This window comes from Ailuropoda melanoleuca, chromosome 2 (assembly GCF_002007445.2).
Source record: "Ailuropoda melanoleuca isolate Jingjing chromosome 2, ASM200744v2, whole genome shotgun sequence".
In the NCBI taxonomy this organism is placed as follows: Eukaryota; Metazoa; Chordata; class Mammalia; order Carnivora; family Ursidae; genus Ailuropoda; species Ailuropoda melanoleuca.
Window position 1 is genome coordinate 83,195,947 of NC_048219.1, and position 19,522 is coordinate 83,215,468.

At 42.2% G+C, this 19,522-nt stretch overlaps 1 protein-coding gene across 1 annotated transcript in view; it reads right to left on the bottom strand.

Annotated features, from left to right (window-relative positions):
* Positions 1 to 452: 452 nt before the first annotated feature.
* VTCN1 (V-set domain containing T cell activation inhibitor 1) overlaps positions 453 to 19,522 on the bottom strand; it is a 67,514-nt gene continuing 48,444 nt past the window's right edge. Inside the window, exons 3-6 of the mRNA XM_034654175.1 lie at positions 12,496 to 12,843; positions 9,407 to 9,685; positions 4,444 to 4,613; positions 453 to 1,135 (exon numbers count right to left, since the gene is read on the bottom strand). Coding sequence (XP_034510066.1) covers positions 4,489 to 4,613; positions 9,407 to 9,685; positions 12,496 to 12,843 — 752 coding nt within the window. The 3' untranslated portion in view covers positions 453 to 1,135; positions 4,444 to 4,488. The remainder of the gene's footprint in view (positions 1,136 to 4,443; positions 4,614 to 9,406; positions 9,686 to 12,495; positions 12,844 to 19,522) is intronic.

Here is a 19,522-nt window from a genome sequence, read left to right on the forward strand (position 1 = left end):
CCACCTATATGTATTCTCCCAAATGTTACCTGCCTCAAGCCACTGAGACCTTTCCCAGATGGACACGTGGCAGGTCGGCAAAGTCTATGGAGTTTCCTTAAGGAACTAGGCCCAGCTACTCCTATTCATTTATTTCTTCATTCAACGAACATTTATTGAAGACCCATTACGTGGTAGGTGCTAATCTTTAGACCTTGATCCAAGGCTTTTATCCATCTTCCCTCATGCTCATTTTCTTTGACAAACCAGGCAGACAACAGTATAGGAAATGGGCATTTAATCATTCTCTTGAATGGTCAGAACTAAAAAATCAAGCTTTCTATAACAAAATGTAATACAGTCATGGTGGGTCCAAAGTGCCAGGGAGGCGGACATCAACACGTGAAAAGTATGGAAAGGCGGGTGTGAACAAAACATTCTTTTCGATCAAAGCTTTATTCCTCAGGGTCTCATTTCAAAGGTCCATTGCCCCTGCTTTCAGAAATCTCTGTGTGTTTCAAGGAGGGGACATGTTTTTGTTGCTTTCATTGGAATTGTGACTAGGCAGTGTCCTGAGATCTGAACTCAGAGTGAGAGAGCTTGGGATAGACCTCAGGCAGCTCTCATAGAACCTAATTTGTGCTGTAGAATGAAGGGAAAGGAACCCGCTGGAAATAACCCCATCAGGAATTCCTGCTTGCCTGAAACTGAGCTCTGGCTCTCTCTGACAGCAGCCAGAGAGATAGAGGATAGTGCCTATTTGTAGGAAGCAAACAGATTTGTTTTCCCTCTTTTCTAGAGCCCTTTCTACACCTGATATTTGGGGCTGGGTAATTCTTGTTGTGGGTGGATAATTCCGTACATTGGAAGAGGTTGAGTGGCATCCCTGGGTTCTATCCATAACAATAGCACCCTCCCTTCTCCCCCGAGTTGTGACAACTCAAACTGTCTCCAAACATTTTCAGATGTCCGCTGTGTGCGGGGAGGGGTGTGAAAATCACCCCGTTGAGTCCCAGTGCTCTAGGTGCTGTTGAAAGCTGAGGTGGTCGCTGTCCATGCAAGACAGAACGTAGAAACCTGAAACCTTGTGTTGACATATGCCGTATACAGAGATGATGAGAGGTCCTTTCCTGGACCGTTCAAGGATGCATGTCACCTGAGAAATAAAATGGCATTTGTTTGTTTTAAAAAGAAGATGCTCAGATAATTTGGAAAACCCGTGTCTCCCAACTACAAGTTTTAAGTTTAAATTATGACCCTGTCCACATTTCTTGAGCATTTTTCAGGTGGGAGGAGATTCCAAGGCACTTTTGGAAGCATCCTAACGAAAAGTGAATTGTTTGACCCATCACTAAAATTCAGCCACCTCTGAATTGTCAAGTAGCAGCTAACTAGCAGCTTCTTACTATATCCACTGCAGCTTAGTTTATGGATTATAAGATGTGGAGGTATTGCAAATCAAAACTTTGGGAACTTAGAGCAACATTACAGCAATATAAAGATTCAAAGACAAGGGAGAGGCAATATCCCATCCTCTCATTCCCTGGATGGGGGGGTGGTGGTGAGGGGGGGGTCCCTGAGGTATGGAGATCCACTTGTCTCCACTTGCAATTGACTTAATCCTAACACATATCCAGTTCAGATGAATTATGTTCCCAGCTCTTAATATATGTCTTTGAAGGTAGATTTATCTGGTTCATATTGGAGTCTTCTATGAGTTGCTTTTGGCTTTTTTTTGCTTCTTGATCTTATTTGTTCACTCCAAACTTCTAGACATGAATTCATTTCCCCCCAGAAATACAAAACTAGGTCATATCTTATGGTGAAATAGGTCTGCAGATTCCTGGGATTCTGAAAATAACAGAAATAGGATGTCCTTACAACCATTCAGCAAACGTTTATAGAGAACTGAAAGTCTCTGCCCCTGTATGAGGGTATCTCTTGTTCAGAGATGGGCTTGTTTTTCTGTATTTTGATGATGTTCTGTCAATACCACATGCTACCATGGGTTGCTGGGGGAAGGGAGATGTCTTGAGTCTCTTCTTCAGGAAGGAGATCGTGCTTAGAGCTAATTGGAACTGAGAGAACAACTATGAACTGAGAGAAAGATGACTTCAGCCTGAGTGTCCAACCAACGAGTGTGTGTGACCTAAAATGTTGTGCTCAGTGTTGGTTTGCAACCCTCCCAGGAGCTCCCTGGGAGTAGTCTGAAACCGTGCCCCCTTACTTATAGGGCAGGGAGAGACAGAAGAAAGAGGTAGGCCACTCTGGGTTGGCGGGTGGCAGTCTCAGTGAGCAAAGGGCCCTTTCACATGAGGCCTGTCCTGGGCGGCAAGAAGACGAGTAGACCCTTGCAAGTCTTAAAAGTTAATATAGGGGCCATCACTAGGTTCAGTCACATATACCATGCAAGGTGTTCTCAACACCACATCATTATCTCAAGGCTGTGTCCTTGGCGCAGCCTCTGGGAGTGAGACAGGCAAGTGGGACCCTCGTCCCAAGGACAGGGGTGGAGGTGAGGAGCCTCTGATCACCCAGGTCCAGTTCATGGGTCACCTGATAGTCATGTCTTTTCTTTTCTTTTCTTTTCTTTTTTTAAATTTTATTTATTTATTCGACAGAGAGAGAGACAGACAACGAAAGAGGGAACACAAGCAAGGGGAGTGGGAGAGGAAGAAGCAGGCTCACAGCAGAGGAGCCTGATGTGGGGCTCAATCCCACAACGCTGGGATCACGCCCTGAGCCGAAGGCAGACGCTTAACCGCTGTGCCACCCAGGCGCCCCAATGTCTTTTCAATAACCTTCCCCCACAGTCCCTTAATGGGCTTCATGAGTAATGATCTACTTATTTATTTTTAAAAATTGATTTAAAGTCATGCCTCTGCAGTCATAGGGAGAAAGAGGTGGAGTGGTAGCTAATCGGTTAACTGTATATAACCCACGAATACTGCGTGTGAATATCGTCCCTTCCACGTATGTCATGGCTTTTTGAAAAAGCTGCAAATGGCTGCTCGAAGGGAACACAAGATAAAGATGAATAAGCCATACTTTATAGGTCAGATTATCTAGTTGCAGGATATTAAAAATTCATTTACAGTGTTGTGGGGAATCAAGGAAAGAAGAAAGTGTTCCTTTTCTACTAGTGAGATCCTCAAGAGAGAGTTTCCTCAGGGAAATCTCCCTCCACTGACAGCCGTGGAGGTGGGAACGGGCGTGTTTCCTTGCAAAGACTCCCTTTTGTGCACTGCACTGTTGTGTTTGGAGAACAGAGAAAGAATGAAAAGCGGATCGACAGATCTTTGCCTGCCCTACTTAACAATCTAGGCAAGGAATATACGTGCCTTTGAGACTTTAAGATATCATAAATTATTCATGCATGCCAAGGGGCTGTGGAATAAAGGGACCATCAGGAAAGTGGTCTATAAGCTGGGAAGCACTTGATTGAAATGGGTGAAGGAAGTGTGGCTTTGAATTGCCACAGAATCCAGGAGACTTCCCCGGAAGGGCCAGTGAGAGAGGGAGCAAGACCAGAGAGAGGGGCAGGCAGCTGAGAGAAGCAGGAAGCACATGGAAAGCGGGAAGCGCTGTGACCACATGACTGAGGACCTTGACTCTGACACAGTAGTGTCCAGAGAGTCACGTTAGGTTCCAGCACGAAGGAATGCTGTGATGAAAATAGCATTTGAATCGTTTTATTTTGGCATCTTAGTTCCTATCAATGGACAGCGGGAGAGGAAGGAGCAAGTATAAGGTTTTAGAAGTAGTCAGGTGTGTGAAATAGTGGAGGCTGGATTAGGGTCAGTCTGAGGGACAACCCAGGAAAATGCTCTGAGGCTTGGTAACAAATGGATGCCAAGGACAGAGCGGGGACAGAAATCGCTCTCAGGTTGCGAGCCTGGATGCACGGTGGCAATGCCACTGAGTCACGTGATAGTGCTGACTGGAGCTTCATGAGCTCATCTGGACACAGATTCCATACAAGAATATTCGGAAAGCAAGGTCCTACTCCAAATTGGAGCCAGAGGACTGAAGTGACAGAAGTCTCAGCAGGGGCGGGGCTAGTTGGGGAGTCATTTATCAAGCTTCTGGTCAATAGGAGCTTTGTGGAAGGGCCAGGTGGAGGTCACTTGTGTGAGTGATTATGTTTTGTAAAATAACAGTGAAATCCAGAGGAGCTATCAGGGCTAAACATCTCTTTCTCGTTCTCTTCTTGCCTTGTGGATGGATACTCGGTACATGAAAAGATGTTGGAATTTACACAAATATTTGAATTGCAGAGTTGTTTTTGCTGTAAGCGCATCGTTCACACATATTTACCTTTCACAAGACCAGTAGGAATAGTGCCCGCTGGCCTGGCATTATCAAATGTTTCTTTCTGAGGCTGATGCGGGAGGTTGCTTGACTCTGGTTAGGGACACAAGCACACACAGATCCAATCCCCACACCATTCTCGATCCATCTCACCTGCCGTACCAATGACTTTGCATGTTTCTGTGTGGCCAGGGCTCATTACTTTAGCATCAGGTAAGGGGAGAGAGGCAGGAGTATCCAGCTGATAGCAAAGAAAGAAGAGACACCCAGGGACGCCTTTGAGTTCAGCAGCTGTAGGTGACTCCGCCTTTTAATCTCAGAGTCTGCAAAGGGAGAGAAACAAGTTCAGGGTCACAGAGGAAAAGCTGGATGTCTTCTTCACGTGGCTGCTTGGCAAAGAAAAGTACCTGAAAAACAGAATAAGTTGTTTCTAATACAACTTCTACCCCAATTTGGGGGCAATTTTGTACCCTATTCTCCACCTCTCTGTAACTGGCTTAAAATCAGAGCTTTATCTTTCTTCAAAGGAAGTTCCAGTCTGTTGTCCGTGCCACTGAACACTCAGCCAAATGAAAAACGAGACCAATAAAGAGATTGTTCTTGCTTACCAAATAAAGAATAGGATAAGCGGTCATGTCTGGTCCTTGGTTTCAGACACATTTTTTCCCGTAGGCAGTGACCTTTACAGGTTCTGTGTCATTTGCTTCATCACACCACTACAAAGCGATGCGAAAATATTGTTCGCATTTTGAAGTCGGGAAAGGTAGAAGGGAAGAAACGAGATTACTCTTCTTTTAATTTGCTTCCTAGACAATCCAATCTCATTTAGGTCATTTCAGCTTTGACATTTACTAGCTGTGTGACTTTAAGGCAGGGAACTCAGCCTATTCATGCCTCAGTTCCTTCACCTAGAAAATAAAGCTAAGATAATAATGGACTTCATAGAGTTCTTATGGGGCTGTAAAGCACTTAGAACAGGACCTGGCATGTAATAAGCACTCAACAAGTATTACCTGTAACAACAAGCCCAGTAAGCATTACTTCCATCAAGCTGAACATCTCCTTAGTCTGAGCTCTGTCCTGAGTTCCACATCGGGATTTATGGTTGCTACTGTATATGTCAGTTAAAAATTTAATTATTCAGTAAATATTTTTGAGCACCTGCTGTTGGGGTTCAAAGTAAGTAGCACCCTCTTCCCCAACTGAATTCTGAACCAATTAAAGGATAAGACAAAAAGAGTAAGGCAACTGGAAGACCAAAATATCACCTTTATCATTGGTTAAGTCTGATAATAAAAGATGAAGCTTGGTCTACAGGCAGATGGGCTGCAGCCCAGGCTTTCCCAGTGACAGGCAACAACCAGACTGGGGCAGGCTTCCTGCTGCAAGGGGAGATTCTGCTGCTGAGCAACTGACGGCTTAGAGGAGCAGACTTTCTCAGGGTTCACTAGAGAGAAAAGGAGAAGGAGGAGCCAAACTCTCTGTGTCTAGCTTCTCCTACTAAAGTCACTAATCAGATACATTAATTCCTCCTCCTCTGGGGAGGAGGGGAAGAAGGGAGACGAGAGAGGCTAGAAGGGTTACATTGGTGGGAATACCTTCTCACAGAAGGAAATATGTAAAGTAGGGTTGAAGGTTATAGGGAGAATGCCGTCACATGCTGGGTTATGTGCTACCTATTGGACACAATGGGCACTTTCAACTCAACATCTCCAAAACCCTCATCTTCATGTTGCTTCTCCTGTTTTAATTTTGGGTTGATAGCATTACTAAACTCCTAAGCAACCTGGGTAGAAATATCAGACCCATTTCGACTTGCTCTTTCTCTTGTCCTTCCTATTTGTGTCACCATGATGATTTTTTTCATTAGGTTTTGATTCTTCTCCTTTCCTTTCCATTACCACTGCCCCAGTTAAAGCCCTCATAATTTCTCCCCTGGACCACTGACATAGGCTCCTGACTTCAGACCTTCCTATTCTATCAAAACCATTCTTCTCCTTCAAAGCCCAGCTTGAACTCTGCCTCATCTACTGAGGCACAGTCATAATTAACAATTCTTTCTCCTAGACACCATATCTATCTACACTGTGATTCGCTCCTCTTGTGACATTTATGCTATTTACCTCAGTATTTCATGGAACTTAAAAATTGCTTTGTACATATTTGACACACAATAGATACTTGTTGAATGAATTACCTAAATTAGCAGTAGAGTCAGAGAACACAGGATGAAAACTCTGTGGTCTCATCCAATTGTTTAAAAACATGTATGGAGTACTTACTTTGTACATGGCAAGAAGGAATTGTGTTGTTTTCTGAATTTTGAGCTATGCCCAGGGTACCATATTGTATTTAGTCCTAGTACTGATACATGGGACACTTGTCCTAATGTATTCAATAAGCATGTATGGAAAAAGAATCTGCTCACTGAATAAAAGGTGTGCTCAATTTCTGTGGTTTGTTCAGTTATTGCCCTTTCTATTGGAAGGCATTAGTTATACAGTTTGGAGATATTTATTGAGATCTGAACTGAGATACTATTGTCAACACCCATCGTTCTAAATGCCCAATGGTTCATTTCCCCCCTTTTCTTCAGGGAAGGCCTTCCATCAGGTACTGCCTCATTGGTCTATGTGTGGGCAACTGATGCAAGTTGAGCTTTTCTGAAAATGTAGAATAGGATTGTGGGATTAAGGCTCACTCTGGTTACCGTATTGAGTGTGAGAGATTTTTAAAGCTAGGAGCTCTTGGGAATCACATTTTGCCCTATAGACTAAAACAAAACAAAACAAAACAAAAAACAAAATTAGAGAATAACAAAAGAATAAAGTAGAGAATTGAAAATCCCAGTGGTGTTTAAATTCCTGGTTCCAACAGTTCCTGAAGCCAAGTTGTACTCCTCTTCTTGGTTCCATGAGATACCCTGAGGCTCTTTTATTAAATTCTCCATTTAGCTCAGGCTTATTTGAGTTGGTTTTCTGTTACAGTAAACTAAGAGCATTCTATTCACTAGTCACCAGTTTGTTCCTCAGGATGGTGGAAGAGCTCTCTTTTTCTCATATGTATGATTTTTTTGTTAGATACTTTTTCTTATTGTGGTAAAAAACATAAAATTTACCATCTTTACCATTTTTAAGTGTACAGTTCAGTAGTTTTACGTGTATTCACATTATTATGAAACAGATTTTTTCTGTTTTCTGTTGAAAACAAATCTTTTTCATTTGCAAATCTGAAACTCTTTACCCATTAAACAACCCCCCTTTGCGTTTCCCTCCCCCACAAGCTGCTGGTAACCTCCATTCTACTTTCTGTTTCCTATGAATTTGACTATTACTTTAGATATCTCATATAAGTAGAATCATAGAATATTTGTCTATGACTGGCTTATTTCACTTAGCATGATAATCCTAAAAATTTATTCATGTTGTAGCACGTGAAAGAATTTCCTTCCCTTTTAAGGGTGAATAATATTCCATTGTATGTATATGCCACTTTTTTTTTTTTTTTAGAAAAAGAGAGAATGTGCCTGAGGGGGAGGTGGGGAGAGACAGAGGGGGAGGGAAAGAGAGAATCTTAAGCAGGCTCCACACCCAGTATGGAGCCCAACATGGGGCTCCATCTCACAAACCTGAGATCATGACCTGAGCCGAAATGGAGAGTCGGACACAACTGACTGAGCCACCCATGCAGTCCAATATACCACATTTAGTTTATTCATCTGCTATGGACATTTTGGGTTGCTTCCATCTCTTGTCTATTGTGAATCATGCTGCTATGAACGTGGGTGTACAAATATCTCTTTGAGAACCTGCTTTCAATTCTTTGGGATATATACACAGAAATGGTATTGTTAGATCATATGGTAGTTCTATTTTTAATTCTTTGAGGAATCTCCATACTGCTTTCCATAGCAGTTGCACCATTTTATAATCTCATCAAAATGTGCAAGTGTTCCAATTTCTTCACATCCTCACCAATACTTGTTATTTTCCGGGTTTTTTTAAATACTAGCTATCCTAATGCTTGTGAGGTGATACTGCGATTTTGATTTGCATTTCTCTGATGATTAGTGATATCGAGCATCTTTTCATATATTTGTTGGCCAGTTGTTTATCTTCTTGGAGAAATGTCTGTTCAAGTCCTTTGTCCATTTTTTAACTGGGTTATTTGATTTTTTTGTTGTTGTTGAGTTGTAGGAATTCTTTATGTATTCTGAATATCAGATATATGATTTGCAAATACTTTCTCCCATTTCATAGGTTGCCTTTTCATATATATACTTTTAAATTAAAAAGTAAGCTGACAAAAATATGATTTATTCAGTTAAATTCAGCAAACATTTATAGAGCACTTAAATGTACAAGGTATTCCACCTGGTTCTGGGCTTGGTATAAGACAGCAGTTCTCCTGACATGCTCTTTCCACTATAGATTGAATTTAATTCAGCTGCAGTAGGGATGATCTTAAAAGTCATAATCCGGTCTGTACGTTTTCTTGACACTAGCTCGACCCTAGATTTTTATGCACTAAAGTAGGGAAACTGGGCCTCTCTGAGTCCTAGTCTTTTTAGCTTGGGAGGCCAGTTCAATCTAGAGCTTTCTGATTAATCCTGGGCCAATATTAGTGGGATCATGAACCAGTCCTAGATGGGCTGAATAAGACTAAGTTGGCATTGGACCCTAACACTTTCAGTCTTCAGATCGAAAGTCTTCTCAAAGGTGGGCTAGAACCAGATCAATTTGTTTGGGGGGCTTGGGATGTAGATCAAGGATGTCAAATGATTGCCATTTTCCCCATTGCTTCACCAAAGTAGTCCTATTGAGTTAGACAGGGCCACAGAATCCTAAATGCTGCTCTCCAGGCAACCACCTCTAGTCAACAAGAAGGCATACAAGACGAAGCCTCATTGTGATTTTTTACCTATATTCCATAAATATTGTTTTGTGTTAGTCTTATGTAAAGCAATCCCAACTATAATTGTGGTCAAGTTCTCCATGAAGAGGACTCTCTAGTTTCCTATGCCCTGATACATAATGTATCTGTTCAACCAATTAGATTTTAATTTGTATTTGATTCTTGCCCAGTAAACCCATGCAAAAAGTGTGGAGAAACCCACCTGTCACTTTGATATCCCCCGTGGCTTTGGCAATGTTATTCTCAATCATACAGGAGTATGTGTTGTTGATCGTGACATTGTAGAGTATGGACACAACCTTCATGGTCACGTTCTCAGAGTTCAGCTCAAAGCTGGTATTGGAGACTTCTGAGAAGTTGGCTCCCTGGTCAACTTGGGATGCCCAGACCACTGTAGGCTGGGGGAACCATCGGGGAGCCTCACAACGTAAGCTCTCTGAGCTGGCATTATAGTCCACATTCACCTCTGGAATGCTGAAGGCTGCAGGGTTGAAAGTCAAAAGGGGCAGATGTCAAGGTCATACAGATTAAACAATATACTTTGAAGTACTAGTCTTAAAAAGACAGTCATTTCCACCATTGAAGTGACTCAGTACTTCCCCAGCGGGCCGTCTGTGTCTGGCCCATTGTACTGTAGATGCAAATAATGATTTGTACAACCCTTTGGTCAAAATCACAAACTCCAAGGACCTAAGTTCTAGGTATAATTGTTATAACAGATAAATTTCTCCAACTAAGAGGAGTTCCAGTTCATCCCTTAAAGATAAGGGATAAAGTTGATCACAAAATGTTTGTTCCTTAAGGAAATTGGGCATTTTCTCAGGCACCTGTGAAGACTCTTGGATTTTGTGTATTTTTCTGCCTGGAGGATAAAGTTAGGGAGGGGGGAGAGAGGGACAAGGAAAAACAGAAGCATTCACCCATCACCCACAGAAATTCCATACCTAGGCCTTGTCATCACGGGGGTTTGGATTTTGCTTAGGTTGAGACTCTTCAGCCCTGGTATCCAAGGGTAGAGACAGTCATTTGTTTTCTTCAAAGATAATCCTCCTTACTGGGGATGTAAATGAACTTTGGAATTAAGACTAGCTTCCTCTAATATCCAGGTACTGAGACATTTGCTGAAACATGTTAAGGCCTGGACTTTTGACTATAAAATGCTTATTATGCCAAATGGCAAGATCCAAGTTATTAATTTATTTAGCACTTTCCTTTGCCTGGGACTATGCTGGGACTGAGTGAGCGGTGAAAGGAAAGCCCTTGCTTTGCTCTTAAAGAATCTTCTATCTGGCAGGGCAGATGAGACTCATCTGCTCGCAGCAGGCAGGGAATGAGCTCCTGGGAGATGATGTAAGGAGCTGAGCATACACGACAATGAACCACCATTTATTGAAGGTGCACTCCGTGCTAGGTACCAAATTCCAGACAGTATTTCATTTGATCCTCACAATAGTTCTTGGGATCTCTCTTGTTATCATCATTTAAAAAAACAAACTTTTAATTTTGGAATAATTTTAGATTTACAGAAATGTCTCCAAGATAGCACAGATAGTTCTTGTATATACTTCACCATTTTCCCTAATGTTAACATCTTAAACAATCATGGTACCTTTGTCAAAACCGAGAAACCATCATTGGTATATAACTACTAACTCATCTCCAGACTTTATCTGTATTTTACCAGTTTTTCCACTAATGTCCTTTTTCTTCCCAGGATCCCATATTGCATTTGGTTGGTATGTCCTCTTAGGTTCCTCTGGTCTGTGTCAGTTTCTCAATCTTTCCATGTTTTTCATCGTCTTGACAGTTGGAGTGGTCTAGGTCAGGTATTTTGTAGGGTGCCCCTCTTTTGGAATTTGTCTGGGTTTTTCTCATGACTAGATTGATGCTATGGGTTTTGGAGAGGAAGACCATAGAAGGAAAAGTGCTCTTCTCATCATATTACATCAGAATGCCTACTATCGACATGACTTATCATTGATAATGTTAACTTTGATCACCTGGCTGAGGCAGTGTTTGCCAGGTTTCTCTGGAAGCTGGACTTCACTAAGAAAAACACACCCTGAGTGTGGTCAAGGGGGAGGGAAGAAGTACTAAGCTCTACCTCCTGGAGTGGGGAGATCTAAATACATTATTTGGAATTCATCTGTAAGGAAGATTTGTGTCATCTCCCTCATATTTATGGAAGTATGGATTCATGTGTATTTATTTTATACTGGAGTTTTCATTTGCTTCTATGCTGTTACTTTGTTGCTCAGATTGTTCCAGCTTTGCCATTGGGAGCCCTTCCAATTGGCTCCAGTGTCCCTTTGACATGACCCTATTAATCCCCATTTTAAGACAAAGAAACTAAGTCTCAGTGAGTTTGCCTTGCCCAGGCCCCCGTACTTGCCCAGGTCTGGCTCTAGATCTGTGCTTTACACCGATAGAAACACATGTTTTAAAGTGTCCAAGGAAGGCCTGTGCAGACTAGTGTAGGCCAGGAGGCCTCAGGATACTTTCTGCCTATTTTGAAGGGCCTTTTTCAAATGCTAACTTTTCCATAGGGGCTTTCCTATCCCTTCCCTCCCTATGCATTTGGATGTGATCTCTCTCTCCCTCTGCATCCCCAAATCACTCTATATTTCTCTTAATGCATTTGATAGACTTTACCAATTTATAAGTATTTACCTATTTTTCTTATCTCTGCCCCAGCCCTCAAATCTATAAACTATATACTGTGAGCTCTGCAAGAGCAGCGACAGTCATCTAGTTTTCTTAATTATCTTTTTACTCCTCACAGTACCCATCTGAGTTTCTTATACATAAATTCACTAAGCTGAGTTGATAAGGAAGGGTAGATTTCACTGGGGGAGGATTAGTAAGTTTATAGAACAATATTGTTCTTGGTTAGTTCCCTCTGAACTTCTCTTAAAATGGGTTCCACTCCCATGAGTCCCTGGAGGTGCTGATTTCAGACTTGGGCTAGGGCCTACTTAGCATAGAAAAGTCTCAGGCCGGATCATAGGTTTCTCTTACTAGCAGCAGCAAAGGCTATCATAAAAGAGACCACATTTATTTTGGCAAAATATTTCAGGGAATACACCTGAAAATTCAGAGAATACTAGAGTCTTGAACAGAAGATTTTAAGACCAAAACTTATGGGGGGGTTATTTTTGGAGTTGGTGCGGCAAGGACGGTCTTTGTCTTATTGGTCACTCATGAGCATAACATATCTCAGCAGCAACCCATGGTCTTTAGCCCCAAAATACCTTTGGGTGCTCTCTTTCCCCCTTTCTAAAAGTAACTCACCTCCAGTTTTATACTCAAGGTTAGCATTCCCCTTGCCTTTGGAGGTGATGATGTAACATTTGTAGGTGCCAGCATCTGTGAGTTGCACGTTTTTCAGCCTCAGAGAGGCATTGCCACCTATCACTTGATCAGCAAATACTGCTGTCCGGCCTCTGAACATTTCATCTTGGTCTGACAGGTCATCTTTGCCTTCTCTGAACTCATGTACCAGGCCCATAACACCTTCCTTCAGCCACTGTATCACGATATCAGAAAGTTTGATGTCAGGTTCAAAAGTGCAGCTCAGGATTCCATCCTCCCCGATGTTTCCAGCTGAGGTCAGAGTAGTGACTGTAATGGAGTGTCTCCCTGCAATTCAGGAAGCAAGGGTCATTGCCCAGGGAAGTTTTGGAATGTCTCCAACCAAACCCTTCATTACTAAAGGCCAGAGACTTCTGTAATAAATTAGAAATATAGAAGAACAGGAGAGGCATAAAAAAAAAAAAAAAAGGAGACATAAGAATAGAAAGAACAGGAAGACAGTGGTCTTGAATCTATAGCAGATCTGCTCCTTGAGAACAAGCAACCCAACCCTTGATAGGCACCAAGAGGGGAACATATTGAACTCGGAGTTTGAAGATGAGAATTCAAGTCCTGGCTTTGTCACTTGATAGCTGTGTGACCTTGAATAAATCATGTAACCTCTCTGGGTCTCAGAAAAATGAAGGTAATATTATCTGTCTTACCTACCTTAAAGGGTTCTTGTGAGGATCAAATCAAATGGTTGTGAACTTGATTTGCAAACTGTAATTACACACATAAGGTATTGTTATTCTTAGTTAACCAGAAGTGGGACAGAAGTGAAACCTCATGTTAACTAAGTGTGGCTAGCAATTCTGAAGAATGCTAATCTAAAGTGCTGTTACTTGTATCTCCATTTGAATGATGAAGAAGCCAAAGCAAAGAGGAGGTAAGTGCCTCAGTCAAGGTTATAGTACAAGCGACAGTATAATGAAGAATGGTACTTAATTAAATTGATTTTTGGCTTAAGATAGAAATCATCCCCTCCTCTCCAACCATACCACCAGAAGAAATATTAATTATGATGCCAGCTGTGTTCACGGCCTCTCCCTCACTTGCCCAGTGGATGGCCTGGGCAGTCAGTGAAGGACTGGCCAACTGTTCTTTCCTCACTGGTGGCTGCTGGCTGAGGATGCCTATAGGGGTGATTTAATTAACGGAATCTTCTTGAGAGGCTCCTTCTGTGATTGGATGTGAAGTGAAGGAGAGGAGGGGTATTTGAGCCCAAGAGGAGAGCAGAGCAGTTAGAAGTGTGGGGGAGAGAGCATGAGGGAGAAAGATGAAGAGAGTCCTCAATCCCTAGAGCTTTCTTAGATCCTGAGGGTTTTCAAGTCTAGTTCTTGTCCCAATCTCTGAGTATCCTTTAAACATTTTATATTAAAACAGTCTGCACAAACCTCTCTTTGTTACAACCTAAAAAGTCCAGATTGATGGGTCCTGAGCATTTCTCAGCTATACTTCTTAGCTTCCTTATTGCTATTCCTGCCTCTGATCTTTGCCTCCATCAAATCTATTTTGTAAAATTGCATTAATCTTACAGGTAGACCTTAAAATACAATCTGGACATGTCAGTTTTATAACCACTAATCTTCCATAATCCTCCATGGTTCCCAAGGGCTGTGGAGTAAAGTTCAGATGAACTAGCATGGCCTTCAAAGCTAAATGCTACATGGGGCAAATACTGCATGGCACATAGTGAATGCCCCATAGACATTAGCTCTTATTGCTACCTTTCCAGCCTCATTTCCTACCACGTTTTCATAGTCTCTACTTTTTATATATATCAAGTGATTTATTGATTTCCTGCTTTCACTGGAAAGATACATAAGCAAAGCGTACAAGCTATTTTTCAGATTTCAGAGATAAACATTATGAACATAAGGATATCCTTGGTGTTTCATCTCTTCTAGCCCGTTAGGGATTAGAACTAATTGGCTCCTAGGCCTTTGGAAAAATAGGTGAAGGTAATGGATAAGGGACAGAGCTGGAGAAGCTAAGCCAGATGGATTTACATTAGAAAGAACAGAGAGATACTGATGGGAGAAGAAATATAGGTTAAAAAAAGAGGCAGAGGATGTTTTGGGGGCTTTAGAGTGTGGGAGAGGAGAAACTTTGGAGCCGCTGCCATGCGTGGTGGCATTCCTGTGTGAGATTTGGGAAAGAAATTATGAAAGAGGATAGTATGTTGTTTTGCTGTGTAATGTGAATGCAATACACCCCATCCCCTGCCTTGGCATTTTCTTGAACATGCTTTAAAGATTTAATTTGCTTTTCAATTATTTTTACTTGACAGACTAATATCCAAGACATTCCAGGCTAGTACTGGCTCTACAATTATACTATGCATCTTCACACCCCTGCTCATCTTGCACCTACAACTTCTAGTTCCCTCCTCTCCTTTATCACCAGTTACCCAAATTCTACTTATATTCAAGGCTCTTCAGATGGCAGCTCTTCCATGAAACCCTCTTTTGATCTGCCAAGACAAAATTAATAGATTCTCGACTCTCCCATAACACTCTCCCTTGCCTTTATTATAGCAGCTGTCTCCCTCTACCTTGTGTCTAGTCTGGCCCTGGCACAAATCTGTAAGCTTTTCAAGGACAGAAACTGCCTTAATGATTTTTGTAAATCCTATAATGCTACGATGGTTAATTGTATATGCCATGGGATGCCCAGACATTTGGTCAAACATTCCAAGGTATCTGTGAGGATGTTTCTGGTTAAGATTAACATTTGAATCAGTAGACTGAGTAAGGCAGATCACCCTCCCTAATATGGGGGGGGGGCTCATCCAATCAATGGAAGACTTGAATAGAACAAAAAGCTTGAGTAAGAGGGAGCTCTTACTGCCTGACTGCTTTCAGCTGGGGTGTTAGTCTTTTCCTGCCTTTGGACTCGAACTGAAACACCGTCTTCTTGGATCTTAAGCCTGCCAGTTTTGGGACTGGAACTATACCCTTGGCTTTCCTGGTTCTCAAGCCTTTGGGCTCAGATTGAAACTAAACCATCTGGGTCTCCAGCTTGCTGATAGCAGCTCTTGGGATTCTCAGACTCCATAATCATGTGAGCCAATTTTTTCTACATCTCTCTCTGTCTCTCTCTCATCACACACACAGACACACACATGCGTGCGCGCCCACGCTCAAAATCCTATTGGTTCTGTTTCTCTGGATAACCCCAAATAACACAAATTTTGGTACTGAGAAGTGGGGTGCTTGTGTAATAGATACCGAAGCATATGGAAGAATTTTTGGAACTGGGTAATGGGTAGGGGCTGGAAAATTTTTAAGGTGCATGCTAGAGATAGGGATGCTAAGGGTGATTCTGGTGAGGTCTCAGGTGGAAATGAGTCCATGTTATTGGACTGGAGCAAAGGCCACTCTGTTATAAAGTGGCAAAGAACTTGACTGAACTATGCTCTAGTATTTTGTGGAAGGTTGAACTTACAAGGGATGGAATTGGATATTTAGCTGAGGAGATGTCTAGCAAAGGTTGCAAGGAGTATCTTGGTTACCCCTGACTGCTTATAGTAAAGTGTGGGAAAGGAGAGAGATGAATTGAAGAAGGAATTGTTAAGTAAAAAAGAACCACGGATGGCTGGGTGTATCAGTCAGTTAAGCAGCTAACTCTTGGTTTTGCCTCAGGTCCTGGGATCGAGCCCTGTGTCAGGCTCTGGGCTCAGAGGGGAGTCTGCTTGAGGATTTCTCTCCCTCTCCCTTTTCTTCTCCCCACACCCTACCCCTTGCACGAGCGAGTGCGTGCTCTCTCTCTCTCTAAATAAGTAAGCAAATAAATAAATCTCAAAAGANCTCAGAGGGGAGTCTGCTTGAGGATTTCTCTCCCTCTCCCTTTTCTTCTCCCCACACCCTACCCCTTGCACGCGCGAGTGCGTGCTCTCTCTCTCTCTAAATAAGTAAGCAAATAAATAAATCTCAAAAGAAAAAAAAAAGAACCATAACTTGAAGATTTGGGAAATTCTCAGCCTATCCATATTGCCAAAAATGAGAAATCTGTTCTGAAGAGAACACTCAGGGAGGGCTGTACAGCCATTTGATAAGGAGATCATAGGTGCTACTCCTGGCCTTAAGCAGCCACCTCAGCAGGAGCCAGGAATAGAGATGGGGGTTATTCCAGCAGCAACACCAGCAGCAAGGGAAAGAAAAACTAAAGGGGATAGAAACAATGAGACAAAATGAAGGAAGGCTGTCAGATTTCTTAGATCCTGCAGGACAGGACAATAGAGCTTTCAGCCATAAATGTGTGCTATTCTTCCAGAAAAGGGAAGAATAACCCTAAAGGTGATTCAGAGATCATCAGGGCTCCTTGAAACCTCCTTGGTTTTAAAGGATGGGGGCCACTGCCTCTGTTCAACAGGCCAAAGGGCCACTGATGGTAGCCTTAGCGATGGAGCCACCTGAAGCCTGGGGAGGACTTTCCGGCCTCCACAACTGTGAGAAAATAAATCTCTGTGTTTTAAGCCACTCAGTCTATGATATTTTGTTATGGCAGCCTGAGCAAAGAAAGACAAGTGCCGAGTGCTACATTTCTACAAAGAAAAATAGTATTTGTTGAGTGAATGAATGAATGAATGAATGGAAATCAGTAGAAATCAGGGCACTGTTTGAAATAATGGTTCTATCCAAAATGATTGTAGGAGTAAGGAACATTCGGCAGGATTATCACACCTAAATTTTGGGGAAATGTGAGCCAGTGAAAAAGAAGGCAATGAAAATACAGAAATTCTCAATAAAATCATGGAGCAAATGTAACTGTGTTAGAGCAAGAATAAATTTGATTGTAGTTTATAAAGTGCCATTAAAGTTGAATTGAAAAATTACTTTTCAGAAAAAATACATGATTAACACAGTTTATGGGGGGAATGAAATAGTAATGACATATCTTAGTTTGGTAATTTTGCTGCCGAATTAATTTTAATGTGTTGGCCCTTAGCCAAAGGTAGAGAATTTGCTGAAATATCTCTTAGAGAACTGAATGATTGAAAGTAGGCAAGTGTGGAGTGCCCCAGGGACCTGCTGCAGGCTCTAGCCCATTTAAGGTTGCATTAAAGATGTGGCAGATGGAAGGAGTATAATGTCGATTAAATCCTCCCCTCCCTTATCAAATCAAAAGGAGAAATAAAAGCCAGTGAGAACTGAAAAAACCAGGAGGACCTCGCCATTGCTTTGCACCCAGAAAGCAATCAATAAATGCCTGTTAGGTGAATAAATGATGATCAAAAGTGATTAAATGAAATGTAATTAGCAAGCAACAGCATATAAAATTGCTTCTCAAAAAAAAAAAAGAAATCTGTATTCAAACTTACAAACAAACATTGGCTCAAAGAGCTACGTTCTAGGAAACACAATCTAGCCTGGTAGGATTCTCCAGGCCTCTTAACCATCAGTGGCTTTTGTGTGATTTAGTGAACCAAAGGGTAAAAGGGTTATAGGAGGGGCGCCCGGGTGGCTCAGTTGGTTAAGTGTCTTGTCTTTGGCTCAGGTCATGATCCCAGAGTCCTGGGATGGAGCCCTGCATTGGGCTCCCTGATGGGTAGAGAGCCTGCTTCTCGCTCTCTGCTGCTCCCCCTGCTTGTGCTCTCCTGCTCTCTCTTTCTGTCAAATAAATACATAAAATCTTTAACAAAAGGGGGGGGCTCTAGGAGGTGGGTTCAAGGCAGTTATCTCTTGACAGAAGATTCTGTTAATTGAAACAGGCACAAGTGTGAACTTTAAAGTCAGAAGACCCAGCTACTTACTGAAAATGTATTCTCTAGCCCTTGAGGGCTAATTACTATGACAGCTCTGGTTTGCATGGGGAAAGAGGAGCAAGCCAAAATCCAGAGTGTTCTGTTTTCACACAGGCTGAGAGCTATTCAATTGCCTTGTGCTGTAGGAGCGGAAATCTCTTGGAAAGGGAGGTTACAAGTAACACAAGGTGAGAATTCTTCAAGAGATTATGAATCTGGGATGTCCCAGTAGCACTGGATAAGACCTGGTAAATGAACTTCTTCTATAAGAAGTTCCGTAAGCCAAGTTCTGTACATTCTAGCAGCCTACAGAGCATACTGGAGGGGCCAGTCAGCATCTGCTGGAACCCAGCCGTCTAGATGGACACCGTAGCACAAGGCTTAATGACGGTAACACAGAAGCTTAATCTGGCACCACTGTGAGTGCCACTCTTGCCCGGGAAGAGAGCAGGCCTGGGGGTAACAGTTGCTTCCGTGAGAAGAAATTAGGAAGGATGCTGGGCCAGACTCGAGGAAGGAACAATGTGGGAAGGAGCTGGTGTTTGAGAACAGGTACCAGGCTGTCTGGGTTCAAGTTTCAGCTGTGCCACTTCCTGCATATGGGACCTTGGGCATGTTTTTTAACTGCTTTATTTCGTCATTTTTTTGTCATCTGTAACATGAAGATGCTAATGATAGTAGAGGCTCCCTCAGTTGGTTCCTGAAAGGACTAAATGATACAACGCAGGTCAAGAGCTTAACGCAGTACCTGACTTGCCACATGTTAAATCTTCATGGTATCGATAACCATTATTAACTAGAATCACTTGGAACGATTGCAGATCAGAGCACCAGGAGGAAGGGAACACTTTAGTAAATGCTTCAGTTAGAGTGACTCGTTTTAAGCCTGGTAAGAACCATGAGAGGTAAGAATTATCATTATACCCATTTTATAAATGAGGATATAGAGGCTCCATGGGAGTAAATGGCTGCCTACAGCCCTGTAGCTAGCAAGTAGCAGAGCCAGTATCAAACACAATCTTGTCTGGAACTAAGCCTGTCTTCTTTCTAGAACATTTTGCTGTTGCCCATGGCCAGACTGAGATACATAGAAATTGGTATCCCCACCTTATGTAAAAATAAAAACAACTGAAAACCATAAAACAAAAGTAAGAAAGGCCAACAGCTGTTTCTCAGATGAGTACAATTAAAAAAAAATCTCTCTCTTTCTCAAATACT